The 23422-nt window shown below is 36.8% G+C and overlaps 2 protein-coding genes across 4 annotated transcripts in view; both read right to left on the bottom strand.

Moving 5' to 3' along the window:
- Positions 1 to 237: 237 nt before the first annotated feature.
- On the bottom strand, positions 238 to 12324 carry paqr5b (progestin and adipoQ receptor family member Vb). Of its 3 annotated transcripts, XM_067450844.1 has the most exons (9): positions 12309 to 12324; positions 12144 to 12224; positions 11765 to 11892; positions 9526 to 9731; positions 7926 to 8052; positions 4342 to 4386; positions 3985 to 4081; positions 3635 to 3779; positions 238 to 1667 (listed from the first exon to the last, which is right to left on the bottom strand). In XM_067450844.1, the coding sequence occupies exons 2-9, from the start codon at positions 12195 to 12197 to the stop codon at positions 1408 to 1410; spliced, it is 1062 nt and encodes a 353-aa protein (XP_067306945.1). In that variant the 5' UTR covers positions 12198 to 12224; positions 12309 to 12324; the 3' UTR covers positions 238 to 1407. The 3 variants fall into 3 exon arrangements, with proteins under 3 accessions (XP_067306945.1, XP_067306938.1, XP_067306952.1); XM_067450837.1 differs by lacking the exon at positions 12309 to 12324 and having other exon boundaries at positions 12144 to 12268; XM_067450851.1 differs by lacking the exons at positions 4342 to 4386; positions 12309 to 12324 and having other exon boundaries at positions 12144 to 12268.
- Positions 12325 to 16716: 4392 nt separating this feature from the next.
- The window catches only part of glceb (glucuronic acid epimerase b), a 65349-nt gene continuing 58643 nt past the window's right edge, over positions 16717 to 23422 (bottom strand). Inside the window, exon 5 of the mRNA XM_067440663.1 lies at positions 16717 to 20525. Coding sequence (XP_067296764.1) covers positions 19501 to 20525 — 1025 coding nt within the window. The 3' untranslated portion in view covers positions 16717 to 19500. The remainder of the gene's footprint in view (positions 20526 to 23422) is intronic.

Below are 23422 nucleotides of genomic sequence, written 5' to 3' on the forward strand. Positions count from 1 at the left end.
TCCTTTTATGCTGGAGTCAGCTGGACTTGACTTGCTTTGTATTTTTATGTCTGTTCTATATGTTTTGAAAAGCGTTTTTAAAGATGCTATACAAAATAAAGCTTATTTTTATTTTTAATTAAGAAATAATGGACTTTAACCTAGTAAATATCAGGCATGTAATGAAGGGATGTTAATTGTCAAATTCCAATACACACACTTTACTGTCACCACTTCTCCATCTGACAACGGGGCATTTCGGGCTTTTAGTAGATGTATTCAGAAACTTATCCTGAGAAGTCTGTCATATATCTGAACTATATCTTGAACTCACAACTTTTCTATTGCTGCTTTCAGGCTGTAGAGGGCAGTGTATATGAAATAATCTGATCTGATCTCAATAAGGAATAAAAACAGGGCTAGGCTGTAAAGAAATAAATATTTTATTATAAAGATTCCTGGGAACAATAAATAGTTTCGGTTTGGTTTGGTTACACAAGGTGTGACCTGATGTTATGAAAATATGTAATACCACCCACACTCTTTTTTGTTGTTGTTGATACCACATACACTATTCTGCAGTTTCATAGAAAATAAAAAATAAGTATGATAAATCATGGTTGTCACTGTGGACTTTGGCAGACTCTGCATACAGGTCATTTATTTTTATTTTTTTAAACAAAAGTAAAATCAGTGCTAGTCCATTGTTTCTGTGATCTGAGTACAAGTGTTTGTCTGTGCATTATAAAATAATTAGGGCCAGGTTGAACGCACCTTCCCATTGGCTTAAAATACGCCCTGAGATTACAACCTAACCACACATGGTTGTTGAAAAAAAGTTGAAAAAAGCAAAACACACCCACCTAAATGGTGTCCTCTCTCTGATTCCTAAATCTGATTCATTGATTGACTCATTGTGAAATCGCTTCATTTCAAATGGTCCTCTCTTTCATATGCAGCTTATGGACGGACAATCCATTTAAATGACCTGATTCACAAAAATATTTATTTATTTACCATCTATTCCCATAGGTATTTTAATCATGTACATACAATTTGAATGTTTCTGTTGTATCTAGTCTACATTTACCTTTTCAAGCGTACTACTGTAAAACTAATCATGACTGTTCATTCATTCAGTGAGTGTGTTTCTATATACTATAAAAAATCTGACCAATATTATCTACATTGTCCTAAGATTCAGTGCCTTTTCTTGCTCTCCCCTGAGAAGTAGTGTTCATGCAGTTAACACATTCATTACTCTTTGCAATCTCAGGTTGCATAGCTTCAGAAACATACAAACCCCTCTTGGGGATTTTTTATCATGTAATAAACATATCTAGTAAGAGTGCTAGATATTTTTTTTATAATAACTTTGGTAACTTGTGCAAGACTGCAATCAATATTTCAAGAGACTCCTTGGAGCTTTTAGTGCTTGCATTTCTTTCCTTCGATCTTTGTTGGGTGTGTATCTGGGTGGCTGTACAGTAGAGGTAGAATATAAAGACATATGATCCCCAGACTGATGCAGACACAGACCAGACCTGCTCCAATTGTGTTGTTAAAGGTGATGGGTGGAGCACTGACCAGCAGCTGTGACTGTCTAAGCATCATGTCAGTTTCAATGGCCTTCATCTGGAAGTGTGTTCCGATTATTGCACACACGTGGAACAGCTGATGACTGTGGCCTATAGGGGTCAGAAGAGAGCCATTCGCATGAGAAACACTGAATGAACATATGATGAAGAAATACCTGTGGCTGTGGACCAGGGGTGCTTCTCAATATCCCTCCTCATTTCCTCGCTCCTCTCCTCCATTCTATATCCCGAACATCGATCGAGGTCAGCCATCTTGTAGGACTCAACTCTCTAATTGCACCCCGAGGAGGAGAGGAGTGAGGAGGCTTCATGAGGAGTCGTGAGCGAGGATACACCGGTGTATGCTTTGAGGAAGTGTTTTATCAACTAAACGTGACAATCCCCCAGCCCCCCTTCACATCTTGCCACAGTTTTTAATACATTTTTATTATTATAATTATCATTATTGTTTACACACTGTAAAAAAAAAATTTTTTTAGAAGAAAAGTAACCTGGTTGCCTTAAAATTTTGAGTTAATTGAAATTCAAATTTTGAGTTAATACAATGAACATTTTTTGAGATTCGACAACCTTTATTAAAATATTATTAAAAGATTTTGTAAGCATATTGGGTAATTGTGTGTGTTTTATTTCTGATGACGCAGGGACACATGCCAAATAGTGCTATTTTCATGATGTATCAAATTTTTTATGTGGTTCAGATACAATACTATTTTGAGTTTCTATTTATTAAACATATTTTCTTCATTGTATCAACTCAAATTGTTTTTTTCAATAAACTCAAAATTTTAAGGCAACCAGGTTACTTACTTTTTTAAGTTAAACCAACAAAGCAAAAACATTTTTTTACAGTGCATGTACAAGACGTAAATGTATGTCAAATTACAACAATTGTAATATGGCAGATGCAGAATTATATCAAAGCACAAGAAAATTAAACAAACTGTAATACTACACAACAAATAAAAAGCAGTTAATAACTGGAAATAATTCATTGTTAATTATAACTGGTAATATATGCTGTATTTTTTGGAGGTTGAAATTATTACAGTATAAATATTTATCTTTAATGTTCAAGAATCCCGACAAGCAAGCTAAATCCAGTGGTGTATCTAATCAATACTTATTTAATTGATGTATTTAAATAATGAATTGATGATGCTTTGAAGTGACGCTAAAAGGTTCAATTCCTTCAATTTTGAGGGAAGGAAACAAGGATGCACAAATAAGAATATAGAAGCACCCCTAGGAGATACAGCCGTTGCCAGATTGTACTACCAAGGCTTACCGGACATGCACACATCAGTACTGCATCAATTTTTTTAAACACTAAACACCACATATTTGCATTATTTTAAGGGTTGGGCTAGATGTAGATATTATTCAAACGCAAGCTGATGATAAGCAGCTCATTTAATTTATTGTCATTTTATGGCAAGATTTTGCATCACTTCTGACCAGTTCTAGCCCCAAACGTGGATCTGACAGAGTCATTTTCTTAAAGCTGCAGTATGTAACTTTTTTGTTTAAATAAATAACAAAAATCAACTATTGCGTAATTATATAAGACATCAGTGTGCACAACTGTCTCCCTATCTTCCCCTGAATCACAATGGTAAGCTTATAAAAATGATTTATAATGATTATAATTTGAGCGGGTGGGTCTGATTTCGCAGGAAATGTCAGCTTGAGGTCATTCACCTTTGCATGATTACGTCACATCTGTTTACAGAAAGAAGAAGACCTGGCTACAAAACATTGTAATTTTAGATGGCATCTAGAAATGTCTAAACGTCAATCATTGTTGACATCTGGGGAATCACCTGTTGTCAAAACCAAGAAACCAAGTAAATACTGGCATGGTTTTGGCAGGATTGTGACAACCAGGGCTGATCATTCTGACAGCTTGCAATTTCAACAAACACCATACAGCTTTAAGTATGGTTTTTGAATTTTCTTTGTAAACTTTGATACTAAGTTGACACCCATATTTCTGTGTATAAAAAAATACAGCACAGACATGCACTGTACATAATATTCATGTTGTCATTACTCACCTATGAAGTCAAAGCGTCCAGGTGCCAGTCTCTCAGGTAAGTGTGTTGCAAACAGGAAGCCAGTAAGAAATGCGAGCAATGTATGGTGAACGTGAAGGGAGTTTGCCTCATTATCAGTGCAACCCTCACCTACACACAGAAACAACTAGAAAGAGGCAAAACACAAATGATTACAGGTCACACTATGAAGTGTATTCACGTTAAACTAATTAACATACATATTTCTAGAAACTTGATAAAAAAACATTTTTTTTTACATTCCTTTGGATATTATATAATTTAACCTGATTGATTTTGTCTGAACAGACTTTGCATTTGTGTGGATGTATGTAAAGAATGCTGAAACTTACTCTGTAGAAGAGAGGAATGTTGTCAAACATGTAAGGGTAGGCAAAGGCAAGAATTCGCAGCACCTTACTCAGCTTCGGGCTCGTTTGCTCAGATAATCTAGGAAGTGAAAGACACATTTTATGTTCACTAATGATAACATCAGTTTCACTGTTGGTGGTGAGGTGTTATGTAACAAACAGAAGTGGTTGATTTTTTCATAGTCAGAATAACACACAACCACATTATTAACCCAATGAGGTGGAACTCCTTTCAATGAATAATATTATAGAGCATTTGTTTAGAAGTCATTTAAAGAAAGACATAGAAAACCTATTAGTGAGCATCAATTCTGACACATTATGTTTTTAAACTGTTACCTTTCCTCGATGTCATGGCTATAGTGTAGGAATGGTAGTCCAAGCCTTAGCAAAAAAGTGGAAATAAAAATAATATTGATCTATGAAGCTGCCATGCTGTATCATGTTTATAACAAGCCTGGTTTTCACACACTTACTGTAGCACAGACATAATACGTCATTATTTAAAATGTAGAGCATTTTCTATTTTGGGGGGAGTTACTACTAAAAAGTAGGGTATGCAACATTAACTGAATTTTCAGTAGCATGATAAAGCTATTTTCATAGTAGTTTAACTTTTTCCATTAACAACCTACTTTATCCAGCGCTACATTTCTAATATCTAATTTACTGAAGAAACAGTAAAACACACTCATATAATTAGTCCTCTTTCAGATCGATTCATTTTAAAGAATCAGTTCATCCCTAATAGTCTTGTCTTATATATAGGCTGCATTCGAATACTTCAGTAGGAGAACAAAATGTGTAAAGAGTAGTTTAAATCCACGTTCAATAAACGGTAAACAAACTACCTGGATGACCTACTACTTCCAGCGTGATTCTGCTGGTAGTAGGTCACACATGACAATCACAATGAATGTTTTACACATTCATACTATACTGAAGAACTGCTCAGAGAGTGAACACTATTTCAGACATAGCCATTACGCTTGAAAATTTATCTTTCTAGTGAATGGGTTGGTATTGACAACTCAATTAAATAAACAGATTGACAGAAATGATTCACCAATTATATTTCCTAATTCTTGCATTATATACTCACAGGCTTGTGAAAAATTCAGAATTGGCCTCCATTCAGTTCATGAATTGGAATTTAAATTGAATTGACTCTGCCCCACAGGAAGTAGAATTAAATTCATGACATTTCAAAGAAATTCCACAGTCACTCAACAGAAGAAATGTGTTGAGACTCACATACATTCAGTGTTAGGAAGGTTACTTTGGAAATGTAATTGCTTACCGTTATACAGCAAGTTACCCGTTATAGATGTGGTTTGGATTACTTTATCAATGCAAAGCAATTTCCTTTTAATATGATTAGTAACTAATTAAATTAGACATTTTACCTCAGTAATACAACAGTTACATTAATTTTGTAATTTAATAACACAATTTCATTACATGTATCTACACTGTAAAAATATTACACAGTATATCTACTTAAAAAAAATGATGGTAACAATATTACACATAATATTTAAGTAGTTGTTATGATGAATTAAAGTAGCCTAGAAATCTAGACGCACCCTAGCGGCAGCAAATTTAATCTGCCCGCAAGTGTCGTCTAGGAACTCTCAATACCCTTCTGAGCTGTGTTCCTCAAAATCTGGACGGCCCAATCACATCGTGTATAGAGTCGGCGGGCGGGGCCATAATGACAACGGCCGAGTTGCGTTTGCGTGCTTCTAGTAAACACAGAAACTGGCGAACAGCGGTCTTTCGAATCAGCTCTGACCGCGACTCTGGAAGACTTGGAGTTAAGCTTTTCTCTGAGAAAAGAACAAAGAGCGGCACTGAAGTCATTCTTAAAAAGGGAAGATGTGTTCGTAGTTTAGCCGACCGGATACGCCGAATGTTTAATCTATCAGCGGGCTCTGCTTCACCTTCATTGCTCTGGTTGGTGTAGCGCTATCCTATCGCGTGCAGAGGGAGTTTGAAAGACAACCGTTTATCGCGCCCCTCGGATTGAGCCCTGTCTATGGTGAGTTTCCAGACCAAACATCTTGATGTGGGTCTGGCTTGTCAGGCTAGAATTAAAGGGTTAATTCACCCAAAAATGAAATTGATGTCATTAATGACTCACCCGAATGTCGTTCCACACCCGTAAGACCTCTGTTCATCATCGGAACACAGTTTAAGATATTTTATATTTTAGTCCCAGAGCATATGCAGTCAATGCCCACTTTACTTTACATCATCAAAGTAGTCCATATGTGACATCAGTTAGTGAATTAGAATCTCTTGAAGCATTGAAAATACATTTTGGTCCAAAAATAACAAAAACTATGTATTTATATTTATTGTCCTCTCTTCCATGTTTCTCCAAAAAGATTCAAACGGTTAATGAATCAGTGAATCGATTAATGCTTCGGGTCCCCAATGTCACGTGACATTGGTCTTACGGGTGTGGAACGGCATTGGGGTGAGTCATTAATGACATCAATTTCATTTTTGGGTGAACTAACCCTTTAAATATTAGTGGAATTTGTTTGTTTTTATTTAAGTTGACTTTTATATTAATATTAATTAGAGTAAATGGAAATGACCTGTTTATATTTGACTTACAGTTATGTTATTCAATTAAAAGTCTGTTTGATGCTGGCACAAATAGAAAGAAACTTGTTATTGCACTAGCATTAGCAAAGTTATTACTCATTGAACAAAACAACATTATTCTTCATAATAATAAAAAAATAATAATGCTTGCGGTTCTTCACATCACAACCTAACCATAAGCTCTATTCTTCTGCACAATGGTAACGGTCAAGTCTTCAACATAACTGAAATGATTTCAAATGTCAAACATAACTGATCATTATACATTAACAGATGTTTCCCTTCACTCAAAAACACAATATTAATATTATTGTGTTTTAATATTCAATATTAATCTCCATTTCCAGCCATATGCAAAGCATGCTGGGAACTAACAATGGTGTCTCTAAATAAAACGGCACAATTAAGTAATCTTATTTTCCTTTATTTTATCAGCTTAATCAGTTCCTCAATTCAAGCCTCAAAATTGATTACATTTCCTTAAAAACTTTAGGAAAGTGTATCTCTTGGTTTTATTTATATAAAACACTGAACTACAATTTTCTTAAAAAAAAAAAAAAATATATATATATATATATATATATATATACACACACTATTTTTAATGATCAATATTTAAAAAAAAAATGTTGTGTGTGTGTAAAAAGTACAAGACCCATGATTAATTTTTTACAGTGTCACTCCTCAACCCTGCATACATTTTGTTCTAAAATACAGATAATGATCAATTTAAATAAATTAACCCCTCATTGTTGTTTAATTCATTTTGTTCCGATGATATTTCCATTTCAAAGTAATAAAATAACACAAAGTTGTTATCATTAATTCCAATGCAAAACTCACTGAGCTACACTGATGCGTCTAATTCTCAATCGCTCCTCAAATGTTTTATCATTGAGTCTGCAGCGTTCTGCTCTGAAGATCTTTCCTGGGACACTAAAGATTCTCTCAACAGGTGCAGAAGAAGCTGCTATGGCAAGATGGACATGTATATGAATTTCTTTGAATTTTTCTTTAAATTAAATTCTACTTCCTTTAATTCAAATTCGTATTGTAATTCTACATCCTGTTTTTGACATCAATTCAAATTCAACTCAAATTCAACATTTTGTTTTTTGACTTATGTGTATAAATTGTTTTATACAAATCAGGGTGTTTTTGTGGTATTTTGTATAAATGATGGGTCCACATACTCACATAGTTCTCAGCAGAACTATATGTAACCCACAATTATGTAAACTGCATTTATGTGATCAGTATGTTGGTGTGTTAGCAATGAGGATACATGGAATGAAATGCAGCTTTACCTTGAGTAGCAGGCCAAGCTGGTTGAGAGGATTGTGTTTAGTACAGCTACAGGAATGTAGTATGAATGAAAGGTGCTGTTCACCCATGCGTCAGGAAAAACATATGCAGAGTAGCTGATCGCTGAACCTGTGCATCAACATGCAATCAGTCACATACCGGTAAATACAACTCGTGCGTGGGGATGATGGTAATGATGTGTGAAACTGTGTCCAGTTGTAGTGTGATTGCATAAGATCTTTCTTGTTTATTAATACACACAAATATTAGTTATTAGTTAATAACCTCCAAATACTGTATCTAGGTACATTACATGTTGTCTGTATTGTATGCATGTATTTTATTGTGTATATGTATTACTCTGTCAAAATAATTAGAGAACAACTAAATATATACCATGGTTCCATACCAGATTTGGCTGATACTAGAGATTTTTTATTTTTTTCTCATTTTCTCATTTAGATTACCTTTGTCATCATCTAAAGCTTTAATTTAAATTAAACTTTAAAAATGTAACCTTAGTTCCCTGAATAGGGAGCGAGACGCTGCTTCACAGCTTTTGGGAATGCCTCTGCGTGATTCCGTTGTGACGTTATAGACCCGGAAGGTACAGAGCATACCGGCAAACAGACACCACTAGCTTCTGTAGAAAGGCTGAAGCAAGATGCAGGATGGTGGCAGGGTGATGCAGCGTTTCGATCCCTATTCAGGAAACTAAGGTTGCAGTCGTAACCGAGACGTTCCTTTTCAAGGGAACTCGTGCTGCGTCACTGCTTTGGGGTACCCACGTCCCCATGGGAGCCAGATGCCTGTCTGTGATATTGTCTATGCAATTATGAATTAACACAGAGCTGACAAAGTTACACACGTCGCTTGCTGAAGACAACATAAGCTAGCAGCGTCTGTTTGCCGGTATGCTTTGTACCTTCCAGGTCTAAGACGTCACCCGCCTATGACGTTCCGTCTCTCCGTTGGACTGATTACACACGTGCTTCACAACGCAATCACACAGAGGTGTTCCCAAAGCGGCAACGCAGCGCGAGTTCCCTTGAAAGGGAACAAATAATTTAATAACGCTGTTAAATGTAATCTTTAGCAAATCTCAAAATATTTTTTCCATACTGTAGATTAGAATGTTGTGATGCCCAAATTCAATTTCAAACATTTAAAATGGTTGATTTTAGTGTCTAGCATTTTATTTTTGATTTATCTACACAACACATAGAATTGTATTCATTTTATTAGTTTATAAAATGGTGGATTTTAGTTTCTAGCATTTTAATTTTTATTTATTTACACAAAACAGAATTTTCATATTAGTTATATGTATTAGTTATTAAACATTTAAGTAATTATTTGTTTTTTTAATTTTATTTGTAGGTTTTATTTGACCCAATTTATTTTCATAAATGAATGTACAGTATTGTGATGTACTTCGTGTTAACTGTATTTGCATAAATTGGTTCAAAAACCCATTGTGTCTTTTAAATATTGCTGTACAGAGTCTTGAAGCTTGAACGGTGTCTTTATTGCAATATTTTCTGTAACAAGCCAGGGAACTAATAGTGTGTAAGTGAATGTGTCTGTGTGTTCCTCTCTTACCGAGACTGTACAGACTGAGTGCTCCATAGTCAAAGAAGTAACAGATATGGCGAGAGCGGGTAGACATGGAACTGAAGGTGTGGGCACAGCTTGAGGCCAGTGGATACACACAGCAGGAGAACAAGAAGACCAGCAGAGGCCACGTGTACGAATCATACCACGCATCATCCATCAACAACACTGTCATCAACTTCCAAAGAAAATACCTGTGAGAGAGAGAGAGAGAGAAAGAGAGGTGGGATGATGACAGACAATGTTACAACAAACAAGTTATACAGTAGAACAATAATTCCATGAAGATTTCCGCAACTGGAATCAATGCATGAGATTTAAAAATATACGGTTTCAATCCTTTGATTTTTTTTTCTCTCTTTTACACAGTAATAATTTTGGAGACAATTCTTTGCATGGTTTCAGCACCAGATGGCTGAATCTACATCTTAGCAAGTGAATGTGTTATACTGTGGAAATGAGAGACAAAACAAAAGGATTAGGATGACAAAGCCTTGTTAGATTGTATTCAAATGTTTAACCTGCCCTGACTTGCTCACAGAGTTTTTTTTACTAGGAAAGTAGGTGGATGGAGAAACAAACAGTTATCAGTTTCTATAGGTCTGTTTAATCTCTAATCTCAAGTTGAGCACTGGTACAACTTGATTCTATACTATACACAATATGTACAGCTAAAACTTTAAAGTATAGATGGTAGAGTTTTGTGAAGACTTGCATTCAGTGTTCCCATCCCATTTAACCTTTGTCTTGCGGTCATTTGAGATAAAAATAATAATAATAAATACAATTAAAATATTGATTGCAGCCACAAATAGGATTTTTTAGAAAGATATATATATATATATATATATATATATCATGGCTCTTCTATCAGCCCTGCCCTAAACATTTTTTATATTACAAGGTGTCGTACTAAATCTAGTATTTAAATCTCAGAATTCTTAAGTGATGAATTTTACAGGTCTGATTTACTCTTGTTTGCCTTCGAGAGATCAGAGAGTTATATATAACCAAACATTACACAGAGTCAAGTTACAGATTCCAAGTTTTGTCCTATTGATTTACTGTCGGTTGGCTGTGTATTTAACCATTGTGTGGGATCAGAGGGTGTTAGCTTTGAGATATGGCTATGGCGTGCTTTAAATAGACAAGTAATGGAAATGTTCATAAGCTTTCGAATGATATATAGTTTGTCAACATTAGATCAGGATAAATATAGGATATAATTGTTTTAAACATGCAGTGGCAAATGGGCCAGTGACACTTAAGGGGTTAAGTAGATTTTTAATAACAATATATATATATATATATATATATATATATATATATATATATATATATATATATATATATATATATATATATATATATATATATATATATAGATAGATAGATAGATAGATAGATAGATAGATAGATAGATAGATAGATAGATAGATTGATAGATAGATAGATAGATAGATAGATAGATAGATAGATAGATAGATAGATAGATAGATAAATCATCTAATATTTTATTCTATATAGGTTTAAAGACTATTTTAATTAAAAAATATATATATATATTTATTAGAAAATGTGTTCCATTTATTATATGCCCAAGAAAAAGTTTGTATTTTCAAGTCTGTGACTTGGTTGTGTAGTTCTTGTAGTTCTTGTAGAGCACTGGTTAACATGAGGCGGGTTGAGACATATTACACAATGACTGAATGAGTGAATAAGGTTTTAAATTATCTCAGATCCATTCACAGACCTGGATGGGCATTCGTTGTCTGGAAAAATAAGCGGTGCAATGATAAAAGAATCAAAGTTGACATAAGCAACTCTCTAACATGTTTACATCTGGAGAAAGCTCTGGTGAGAATCACGCCAGGAGCTCACCACAGTGATGGTAAACCTTCTGTGTTCACCCAGCGAGGTGAACTCTCCTAGGAGCGGCTCAGCTGGGTTAACTCTCGCTGAGGGACGTGAGAATCCACTGTGGAGATTCTCATTTCAAACTGCTGTAATTCTCAGTACACCGCACACACATAGTCAATCTAAATACTGTTGCTATGGAACCCAGTGTTGTGTCACCGTAGTTGTGTAAGTTCATACTATTGTCTGTGAGTTATAGGATAACAAGGTTTACTGTAAAAGTCATACTGAGAAAGTGGCAAAGAGAGGGTAAATGCTTATATATAAGAGAAAGCAAGCACGAGAGATAACAGAGATTGCTTCACTGTACCAGGTTGGTAGGAAGTGTGTCCAGACATTGAGGGTCTCATTGGTCAGCTGAAAAAGACTCAATACACAGTCTGTGGCCGAACTACGAGGGTGTCGATATCCAGAGATAATACTGTCCTCATGAAATGCCTACCATGGGAAAATATTTCATTTGATTTCATTTAATATGATAAAGACAAGCCAACAAAATAATTCAAAGCATTATGATTATGATGATATGTTTGGCTACAGACCTTCAAACTGTTGCACATCAGGTTGCACAGTAATAAAAGAAAATACAAATCCAATGATTCTTCTGTTTATCTACTTCAAGAATACCTCAAACTAGTTAAAATCCCACAGTATCTGTTTGTTGTTTTGTGTTAAATGAATGAACTTACTTTGGGCACCTGGTGGACGGTGAAAACACGCTGTAGTTTGATCAGGCTGAACATGTTCCCCAGATGAATGGCCCTCAGTGCCTGATGCAGGAGAGAGGCAGATACATAAACGCACGGCCCGGTACAGAGGCAGACAAATGCATCACAGACACTCTTCCACTCTACCTGATCAGAGAGCGGCCCGGTTAGCCCTGCCCTTGTCATCACACCTACAGACATCAACACACACACACCTGCAGCACTGAATACACACCTGCCACAAACATACACACATACCTGACACACCGGCTAGGTCAGAATGTTCACAAGAGTTATTCAGGAGCACATTGTTTTAAAAGTCAAGATAGTTTAACTCCAAAAATGCACATAAAAACACTGAAAAGTCCTGCGTAGAAGTCCATTCCAAAGTTTGGGGTCAGTAAGATGTTTTGAAAGTAATGTATACTTGTATTTAGAAAAATATTTAAAAAAAAGACTTTTACATAAAAATAAAACTATTTTAAATCCACACAAATATAAAGCAACACAATGGTTTTCAACATTGATAATGTGTCTCGAGCGGCAAATCAGCATATTAGAATGATTTCTGAAGGATTAAAGACTATTTTTACCGAATAAATGAGAGACGTCATACAAAAACATACTGTGCAGGTTAAACAGGTTTCTCAGTGACTTTAATTTAAGTGTAATTGTCTGACTTAATCAAGCATAACTAACACAGAATAACAAAGATTTGCATTATTATATTTCAAACAAGTTCCCCACTCCCCGGGATTGCCAGTCCACATTGAAGAACGGGCTTGTTGTGACCCCACTTGCTCATTCTGGGTGGGGTGTTTTAGGCAGTTTCAGTCAGCGCAGGTGAGGTTGTGTATGAATGGAGGGTGTGAAAGAACTTATACAATGCTAATACATAACATGCTAAAACAGAGCAATCATCGTTCTTCTGTCTGTACGAAACCGATGACAATGCAGAAATGTTATTTCCAAGAACACATCTTAAGCAAACTGTAATGATGAGTAATGAATTATGACCTCTTGGCAGAAATTGGAAGTACTGGTACAGAATGACTGCTTAAAGGGACAGTTCACCCCAAAAATGAAAATTCTGTCATTTATTCAATCTCAAGTTGTTCCAAACCTGTACACATTTGTTATGTTGACCACATGGGAAGATACATTCTTACTATGGAAGTCAATGGTGCCCTCAAAGCGGCCTGGTTACAAACTTTCTTCAAAATATCTTCTTTTGTGTTCAGCAGAACGAAGAAACTCATACAGGTTTGGAACATGATGAGGACGAGTAAATGATGGCATAATACAATCGCCATTTTGGGGTGAGCTATCCCTTTAAAGTGTACCAAATAGACTTTAGAAATAAATAAAAGAATCAAATGTAACAATATAAAATGTGTTCTGTTGAGAGGTCACACTTGATCTCATGAGCAAGAGAGAGAAATTGCATTTAATAAACAGGATCAGTATTTTTTTAACATCCTAAATGTATTTCTATCTATTGTTGAGCGTGACATTTTTTGCTCCCTCCCAAGAATAATAGCACAATTACAACAAATTAATATATTGATATTTGGATAAATGTGATACACAATATACTATCAACCATATCCTGTGGAAATGTTTTCCCATTGAAAACATATCAACATCGCCGGCATGTTGTGATTTTGGTGTGCAGATTTTGAAATGAAACGGATTACTGTAGGCTAAAGCAGACGATGCACAATATGCTTTAATATTACAACAGAAGTGGCTTTCAGTGGTTATGCAACAGTTAAACGGTAACTCCAAATGTCACCCCATGATGGCAGCATTTTGTCATTTAAAATTATTAACCACGTCTCCCTCTATACGCATCGTTACATATTTGTCAAAATTCCAGTTGTCAGTTTTCATTTTAGTTGGAGTTATCTTTGAACGTCTCCCTGAACTCGCTTGCATGAAATAAATGTAACACAATGTAAACAAAAGTTAGAAACATTGAAATGCTGTAAATACTAATTAAATAACTATTAAATAAGACAGGAGGAGCAGAACTAATGCTAATTTGCTACTTTGATTTTTTAAAAAGAATGTTACCATTTATTGTATACAAGACCGTCTTGAACATAACAGGAGTTTGTCTTCTAAGAAGTGGGCTGCAAATGGATCAAGGTATTAAAGGCTATATTTAAGGAAGATATTCGCCATAACACTGGCACTTGTCCAGTCTTCCTAGATTAGCAGAGAAGGACATTTGCTTTATCACTGCAGCAACTCTCTGTCCCCCCTCACCCTCCTCCTCCCCTGTTCAGCTCAAACACTTTTCTTCTGCTTCATTAAGTGTGTCTGTGTGTTTATGTGTGTATCATCTGGAGGGCAAACATGAGAGGATGTTTGTGGGAGTAAGAAGGGCTGTGTGTGTGTGTGTGCGGCCTTGCTTGCTGCATAATTAAACATCAGCAGCAGCAGTGTGGAGGCCAGATGCAGACAGACCGAATCAAACAGGGCTGCAGAGGGCACGACCTATACGAACCCCCAGACTGGTACAATATGCTAGTGTCAACTCCTGCCTCCACATCTGTCTGTCTCTCTCTCTCTCTGCAGCGCTGATATTTTTGTCACCTTGAACACAGTAACAGTAGCATGGGTAAAATATATCAGGACATGTACCAGATGAGAAGAGTCTGAACTCTGCATAGCTGAGGTATTAGGTCATAAATGGGAAATGACACAAGTGTGTGTGGGAATCTCTCACGGACACAAAAGCACACATCACTCACTGCGTCCTGTTACAATGCCAACCCAAGCAGACATCGGGGAGGCAGACATGAGTTGAATGTAATGAAACACTCAAGAATAAACTGATATTTGACAGCTCAGTGTTAACCTGGGAATTGCTTTTTCCTGTGCATTGCAGGTTTGTGTGAGCGAGTGTATCTCTGAACAAGTGAAGTTTTAAAAAGACACTTTGTGGCAAGACACCGCAGGTAAAAAAATGAACAGATATCCCCATACTTCCACAGTCGACTGACCACCAATGATAATGAAGATAAATCATTTGTATTAGACGTTTCAATGTTTTTGAAATGTTCTGTTTAAATAAGCAAATGAGTCAAATGCACTAATGGGAATTTTCCAGGAGTTATATCAATTCTGAACGTTGGATAAAGCAAGTTTCTTTAATTTATTCTTTAATTTACCATATCATACTTTTTTATCACTTCATAAATTGGAATGATCCAGAAAAATCACCTTGTTTTACGTATATATATATATATATATATATATATATATATATATATATATATATATATATATATATATATATATATATATATATATATATATATATATATATATATATATATATACACATACATAATTATATATATATATATATATATATATATATATATATATATATATATATATATATATATATATATATATATATATATATATATATATATATATATATTAAACTATGGCTGTGCAAGTATAGTATCTCGCCTTAAAAGACTAAACTAGGGCTGGGGGAAAGATATCAGTTTTTCTTAATCTTGATTCTTAAAATCCAGATATTGATCTATACCGCTTCGGTGGTGCATGATCCCCGCTGCTGAAAATACAGACTTGCAGTAAAAGTCCAGCTCTTTTACCAGGGTTTGCAGTCCCATCAGAATTTGAGAAGACAAAAACAGCATTTAGCATTATATAATATTTCTTTTTAATTTCTGCAGGTTTGGTCACTCCAATACTTCACGTATATATTATTTTTCAAGTGTTCATGAGTTTAGGCTACAGTTTTATAAGCCTAATCAATTAACATTCTTATAACGCTTTTAATTTACAAAATAAATTATTATTTAAATAATGCCCCTTCAGAGTAGATTGTGTTGACTATACAGCATAGATGAACTGCATATTTTGGGCTCTGAGTTTGAAGTTAGATGGTTCTTTATAGTTGAAAGCACTACATGAAAATCTGAAAAAAAAAAAAAAAAAAAAAACTAGCTGCGTATAGACCATAGACCACAGACCACAAGCGTCAGCTGGCTGAGTCTGGGTAAAAACAGTGATAATCTGATCAGACATCATTAAAAGATGAGCTCCATGGGCGCCTTCACCCACAGTGTCTACCAGCGGTATGAGCTCAACTAATGCTGGCTAAAATAACATACAGGCTACTGAGAGAGACAGAGATAGGACAGAAGAATGAGAATGGAGTTTAATGTGCCGGATCAGACCCCAGGCTGCAGTTAGTAATTAAACCGCAGTGTCCATATGTGTGACTGAGATAGAGAGAATGTCGCAAGGATTATAGTGAACAGGGACATCCGAGATAAATGTTTTTGAAGGGCGATGCAGCAGACGCCTCAGGCAGTGTTCAACACTGGTCATTTCTGCTCAGCTAGTGAGGGAGTGTGTATGAGGGACCGGATTGGACTTATTGTTATAAATTAATCAAAATGAGTCATGGGACTAAATACAATTATAGCTGATTATAAACCACATCCTCTCTAAATAAAAGTCAAAAATGCTGCTTTATTAAAAGAAAGACAGACAAATGTATGTATAAAACGAAATGCCTTTATTTATACAACTTTAAAAAAGCAATTTAAAGCACAAAGACTTTAATAAACATTTGTCCTTCATAAAAAAATGATCGCACATTGTGCTTCCTTTGCAAAGTCTGTACAACCTCTGGGTGTGCAGCTGTTGCGATCCAGTTCAACCATTTATTGCATACACATGAAATACACCTCACATGTTAATTTATAACTCAAGAATAAAAGAAATAAAAAGTGACAAAAAAAGAAGAGGGAAAAAGATCAACCACATTTCTACCGTTTTACCATTCTAAACTGCAGCAGCTTGCCGAGGAAGGCTTTGCACATTGTCCAGACTGGGAAAAAATATATTAAAACAAAAGAGAGAGAGAGAGATGAGAATAAATTAATTCAAGAAACTATACTTGTGCTTTAACATTGCTTACTCAAAGGAGTTCACTCAAATGCAAACAACGTTTGGTAAACCCAACTCAAAAAGGAGGCTGCTTTGAAACAAGGCTTTCAAGATCAGAGACGCTGTTCCAAGTCTCTCTTTTCCCTTTCCAAATATGTAGCGCCGAGCGTTAGCTCAACATCGAGATTTGCACACATCCCCATAGATAGCAGTGATTAATTAAATTTCCCTGTTCCCTTCTACATCCACTCCATATTATACAAATCTAGACTGGAGGTGACAAAAAAAAAAACAGTATCAAAAGGCATTTCTTCAGAGGAGGAAGGCATGTACATTCCACCTCAAAATGTTCCATTAATCATACCATCTTTCCAAACTAAGAAACAAAACAAAAACAAGAAAAACTAGATAAACGATCCATGGTCTTTCGTATACCACAATACAAAAACTAAAGTTTCAGATAAAAATAACCCAAACTTTAAAGACTTTGGTACAGTATAAATGAAATGTAGCTTTTTGCCTCGCTCATCTCCCCTTTAAACATACTTCTGTAGACAAGTATGAAATGTGCATAGTAAAATCCATATCGGTGAAACTACAAGCAACCTGATTTTCAAACCAAAAAAGGTCAACACAAAGGTATGCCACCAGGCTTAAAGCACCCATAGCCTCTAAAAGCTATCTCTGCTAAACAAACCAGAAGCTTAGAAATAAAACATTTAGAAATGTCAGATTTTTCTTCTCTGACATTTATTTTCTGAAACTCTGAAGCCAAAAGCCCACGCTGGAATGTGAACATCTGTGCGAGATGGTTCTGAACAGCAGGTTGCCAGATAATGGGATGATATCTCGGCATCTTCTCGGCTGTAGTTAGGCGAGATAGAGATCGACAGGATTCAGCCAGGTGGAAGTTTTACTGTTGAGGTCAAGTGGCTGATCGCTCAGAGAAACATCAGGAAGTGCCGCAGCCAAAACTTCTCTGAACTCCAGAAAATATTTCCGTCTGCACTAGTCGGAGGACTGCTGAAATTATTATAGAGATGCGAGGAGACGCTTTTGGATAAAAACAGATGCTAGAGCCTTGCGTGCAAACAGAAGGACTGATCATCTTTTGCTTGGCTAATATGCTAATTATTGAAATGGATGTGAAGAACAAACAGACATGCTTTTGCTCTTTTTGACATTTAAAACAATAAAGGGCATTAGATGTTACCTAAAAAATAATATTACAAAAAAAATCTCCTTGTGAATAAAAATTGAGGAAATTGGTACAGCTACAATAACCTGGCACTCAGCAAACAAAAGGTAAAAATTCCCTTATAAAATGATTCACGGCCACCAAGGCATGAGTGAGAATAACTTGATTGATGTGAGAAATTAAGTCACAAGTCATCACATGGTTGTCTAAAGGCATCCTCACCACACATGCATGCCACACAAGTAAAGTGCATGACCAGTCTACATGTAGCACAATTCAACTGAGGTTTGACTTCTTATGGGGATGAACACAGGCTACACGACTGTTCAGACTCCCTCTGATTTCTCAAAAAGCAATCTAACTGTTCTAATCTAGGCTTTGTGTTAAATAAACTAGGACAGTGGTGTCTTAATACCATAGCAATGTTTCCTGAAATCTGTTGTAAACATGAAGCAAGTGACCTACGACCAACTCTCTAAAGCTATAAGTACATCATGGGCAGGAATGAGCCGCATTAGTGATAGCTCAATCAGATTGTGTCGAGGTTCTGACCGAGCGAAGGATCATGAAATGCAGACTGAAGGCTGGACAGTGGGTTGAACAAAAGGCGCTGCGTTTCTTTCGAATGTCAAACCAATCAAGTAAACCTTCACTACCCACTGAAATATAATAATGCTACACTTGAGGAGGACATTTTCAACGTTTTTCTCCGTAGCTTCTATGCATTAGCGTTCTGCTCGCAGGCTACGCACTTAAATGACTATTGCAGCTAAAGTTTGTTCTCTATGATTTATTTTCAATGTTTTTGCCTGTCTGCTGACTATTTTCTGAGCTTTACTTTTGGAAGAAGGTTCTGAAAGCTGCTTTGCAATCCCATATCTTGACTGAAGTGTGCCCAAATGTGGCAAATCTCAGCAGACTGGTTTCTCACTCAAAAAACCTGCAGATTTAGAGCTTTGAATATTAAATACATAAGCCCTCCCTCATCCAGACACATGCTGCAAGCAGCTGCGTTTGTACCTAATTAAAACCTCAGCACAGACACAAGAAGCACTGCAATTACTGTCTCAAACAGAAAAATCAGAGGGCAACCGAAGTGTTCGGCCAGTTTTCTCCACGCTAGACACGGCGGCCCTCACTGAGGCAGTCGGGATAAGGACGTGAGGTTCTAAAGAGATCTTAGAGGTGTGCTCCGCTCTAGTTGTGCTTGGCCCTCCCTCCTTTCAGGTAGCTTTTCCAGCGCTTGACGAAGTCCCTGAAGATGGGCGAGTTGTCAATAGTACCCAGCAGCTGGAGCTGGTTGATGTGCGTAGTATGATAGTCCCAACGGGCAAGGTTGGGCGCTGTGCCCAGTATAAAGTGACGCAAGTCATAGATGGTGCCCGACCCTGTGTCATACAGGGGCAGCATAACTTTTAGGGACTCTATTCCCTTGCTGTACAGCTGACCTGCATCCCGACCCAGTTTCTCACCTGCGGTTTGCGCCAGGTCATACAGGCCTATGAGGGAATAGATAAACCCGTTCAGAACGAAGGAGCTAGGGATTGTGGGATACTCCTCATACCAGTCATACTTATTCATGAACACGGCTTTGACGCCGTGCTGCTCCGACGGCAGTTTGAAAGGTCCGGTGGCACGCAGGGCAGCCTTTAGGTACATGTCATCTTTTGTCATCAGATAGGCACGCACTAGAGTGGACATGGCCTGCCCCTGCGCCATGGCTGAATACCAACCCGGCTCCAGTGCACGGAAGCCCTCCCCGAGCTTACGAGTCACCATGATTGGCCAACCGCCACGCTCGTCCTGGTTGCGTACCAACCAGTTGCTGGCGGCGAAAAAAGCCGCCATATGCGAAGTGGTGGAGATTGTGATATTGTCTATAGTCCCGTGGCCGTGCACCACTAACTTTACAACACGTCGGGGCATGGTCTTGGTGGCTCTGACCGCTTTGGTGTTGGAGAGGCCAATGCCTTTGCGGAGGTCAGTGAGAAGGTCACGGGTGACCATGGTCCATGCTGTCCGAGGGCCGATCCCATAGGTGATGTCACGGTCCTTGAAAGAAATGAGCTGGGTGGTGGTGACGTAGTGGATAACAAACGGTGGCCCTTTCTCTGTGGTCTCCAAAATGACGGAGATGCTACCATTAGATGTGAACTTCAGGTCAAAAGAGATGATGAAATCTTTTGTGTTGCCAAGAGGAAGTGAGACGCCCTCTGAGTTTTCTAAAACACAAGGAATAGAAAAAGGAAACATTACAACACAGTACTAGGGCTGGATTTATAGCTAAAATGTGGCTTTGGTAGAAGAACAACTCCTTTGATGCAATAAGAAACACATAATCAACCTTATATGACTATTTAGATGAAACTGCACATTTTTAACAGCACAGTAACCATAGTAAATACAAAGTTTGTTGCATGTTTAATATTAAGAACCCTTAAACTTGGCCCGCTGCCAAAATGGCGATGACCAGCTTTAGGTTTCAAAACTGCTCTTCAGAAACCTGCGCGTGACTTCATGGACACTATGTCCATAAACGTTTTACAGTCTATGATCTCACCTAGTCTCAGGCAAACGGACCATTGGCTGAACATCTGATGCATATGGTACACTTATATGTGCATTCCGCTTCCTCAATGTTTTCAACGCAATAATTTGCATTCCGTGTGAACAGCCGCTTAAGATATGATAGAGCTCTGACGCTCTGTTCATAGAGCGTCACATGAGAGTGGTTAATCATGTGGTTGAATCATTTTCTCTTAACTGTTATCATTGCTGTATTGTAACGTTTGCTAAAATTTTTGTTCAAAACCGCAATTTCTTGATTTAAAAATAATAAAATCACGGCAAAACATTACATTTGAATTAAAAGTAAAAAATTAAATAAAAACATCACCCAGCCCTAAACTCAACTTTACAAAAAAAGTATTCTAAAATGATTAGGGAATTGTTTAGCCCATTTGTTGATGAATGGCAGCCTGTGTGTAGCAGCCTGTGTGTAGCAGCCTGTGTGTAGCTGTTTGCAGACTGCTGCTGTTTGTTTTCGCCATTTTAGTTTTGCCTATATACAAAAATACCATATTTCACGTTATGACCATGTGCTGCACGTCACATTAAGTAAACTAAAAAAGTGTTGTCTGGTAAACATTTTTTGTGCAATTCTGATATCACATCATAAAAAATAAAAAAAAATCAATAATTATCATTATTAACATGTATACACTAGGGATGTCACAATACTCAATATAATATTGAACCGTTCGGTACGGCATTCACGGTTCAATACGCGCTGGTGAAGTGCGCTTTTTTCGGTTTTGCATTTAATTAATTATTTCCATTTCCCTCCGTTTGAAATATTCCTCTCAGTTTATTTTTCGGCTCTGTTTGAGTGTGCAATCATATCCAATCATATACACTAAAGTTAAGGGGTTTTAAAGCCTTGCCGGTGAAACATTTAATTTGCGTGCTTATAAGCCTACACTGTTTTGCACTGAGCGCGCGCACTAAACTTCCGTCAAACACACGTGATTACTGGACAGTCTTACTGCACTACTGTCAAATACACACAAGGTTAACATATTAACAGTCGGTTATGTCTAAAGTGCAAGTAAAATCGTGCGTCTTTATATGACATTTGACCAGGTCTTCAATTGACAGCAGCGCAGCCTTGTCCTTAAAGGGACAATTCACCTCTAAAATGATGTTATTATAAAAACAAAAGACCTTTAATACAGTAACTTTTAATCAATGTTGTATATGGAAGACTATGTAGTTTTAATTTTAGCTTACATTTATTCATTTAATTTCATACTTAAATGCTACTGTTCATCTCTTAGCTGCCTCTGTAAATCTTTATTTATTTTATATTATACAATACACTGGGAATGTGTATAAGGGTTTTTTAAGTACATTTTTAAGTTTAAGTAAGGGTTTTCTAGTCTTTTAAGTAAAATCAAGAAAGAGTATTGCAATAAAAACATTTCCTCCCTAACCTTTTTCTGTTCCTGTCGCCTAAGAATAGAATAGCAAAAAAAACGAACCAAACCGAAAAACCGTGGTTAAAAACCGAAGTATGTATTGATCAGTGGACTAACTGTATTGTTGCATCCCTATACACAAACGTTCTCCTACTTTCTCATATGAAAAGACACTTGTTTGTACAGATTGAAACAACAAGGTTTCATTTGTCATGTTCTCCTGGGGTTAATTAAACAGACATGTTGGCATCAGAGACGCAGAAAAGCTCAGACTGTGAAATAACTTTAAAACAATCTATCACATATTAGACAGTGCTAAACATTATTTCCCCTCCAAAGGACTGTTTGGTACACACTGCAGTGCAACTGCAAAGCGAGCAGATCAGTTTCCCAACTCTCAATCAAAGTACTTTATCTCTCTTTTTTACAGAAATGCACATTCAACACTTCATCCTAAAGTCATCTCTCATTGTTAGCGTCAAATCCCTCTTGCCGCCTCTGTCTGTGTTGCTTTCTGACAAGGTTATGCAGAACAAAAAAGAAACCTATTCATACCCTCTGAGAGATACTGAGAGAAGAAAAGGAGCCATGAAAGAGAAAGCGAAAAAGAATGAGGTTGAATATTTCAGCAAGAGAAAACACACAAGACATTTCAACAACATTAAAGCCACACAGAACACGGGACAGGGAGGGGGATAAAAGACAAAGGCAAATCTAAAGAAAAGAAGCAGCAGAGGACATTTTGGCTCAACCAGCCCCCCTATCACTATTTAATGCACTCATAAATCCATTACTTAAGGCAATGCAGAGACTAAGTGGATTTGTACTGTTCTGCTCTGATTACCCTCCCATCAATAGCAGAGAGGGAGGGGGGCAGCGCCCTGCTGGAGCCTTGGACCCAGTGTGTCCTAGTTGGCTCCGCTCTAATCAATGCTCTGGGTGATGACACCAATTACTGCCTGCCACCCCGACAGTCCTGCTAATTCTAATGGCTATTGATTAGCTTAATACTAAAAAGCAGCACGGTGTGTCCAAGACCTCAGAAATGCTGTCTTATCATGCAGTATCCTGAGGGAGGAACAGAATGTACTGTCTACTGTGATGCCTCCATCTGGTCGATTTCTGAAGGCAGCATAGATGTC

This window comes from Pseudorasbora parva, chromosome 1, assembly GCF_024679245.1.
Source record: "Pseudorasbora parva isolate DD20220531a chromosome 1, ASM2467924v1, whole genome shotgun sequence".
Lineage (NCBI taxonomy): Eukaryota > Metazoa > Chordata > Actinopteri > Cypriniformes > Gobionidae > Pseudorasbora > Pseudorasbora parva.

Excerpts from the sequence above, each read along its gene's own strand:
- paqr5b (XM_067450844.1), bottom strand. The coding sequence starts at position 12,197 with ATGTTCAGCCTGATCAAACTACAGCGTGTTTTCACCGTCCACCAGGTG. Across the intron at positions 4,387-7,925 it reads AGCTTGGCCTGCTACTCAAG|GCTTGGACTACCATTCCTAC; the intron begins GTAAAGCTGCAT and ends TTTTTTGCTAAG. Across the intron at positions 4,082-4,341 it reads AGCCATGACATCGAGGAAAG|ATTATCTGAGCAAACGAGCC; the intron begins GTAACAGTTTAA and ends TTCACTTCCTAG.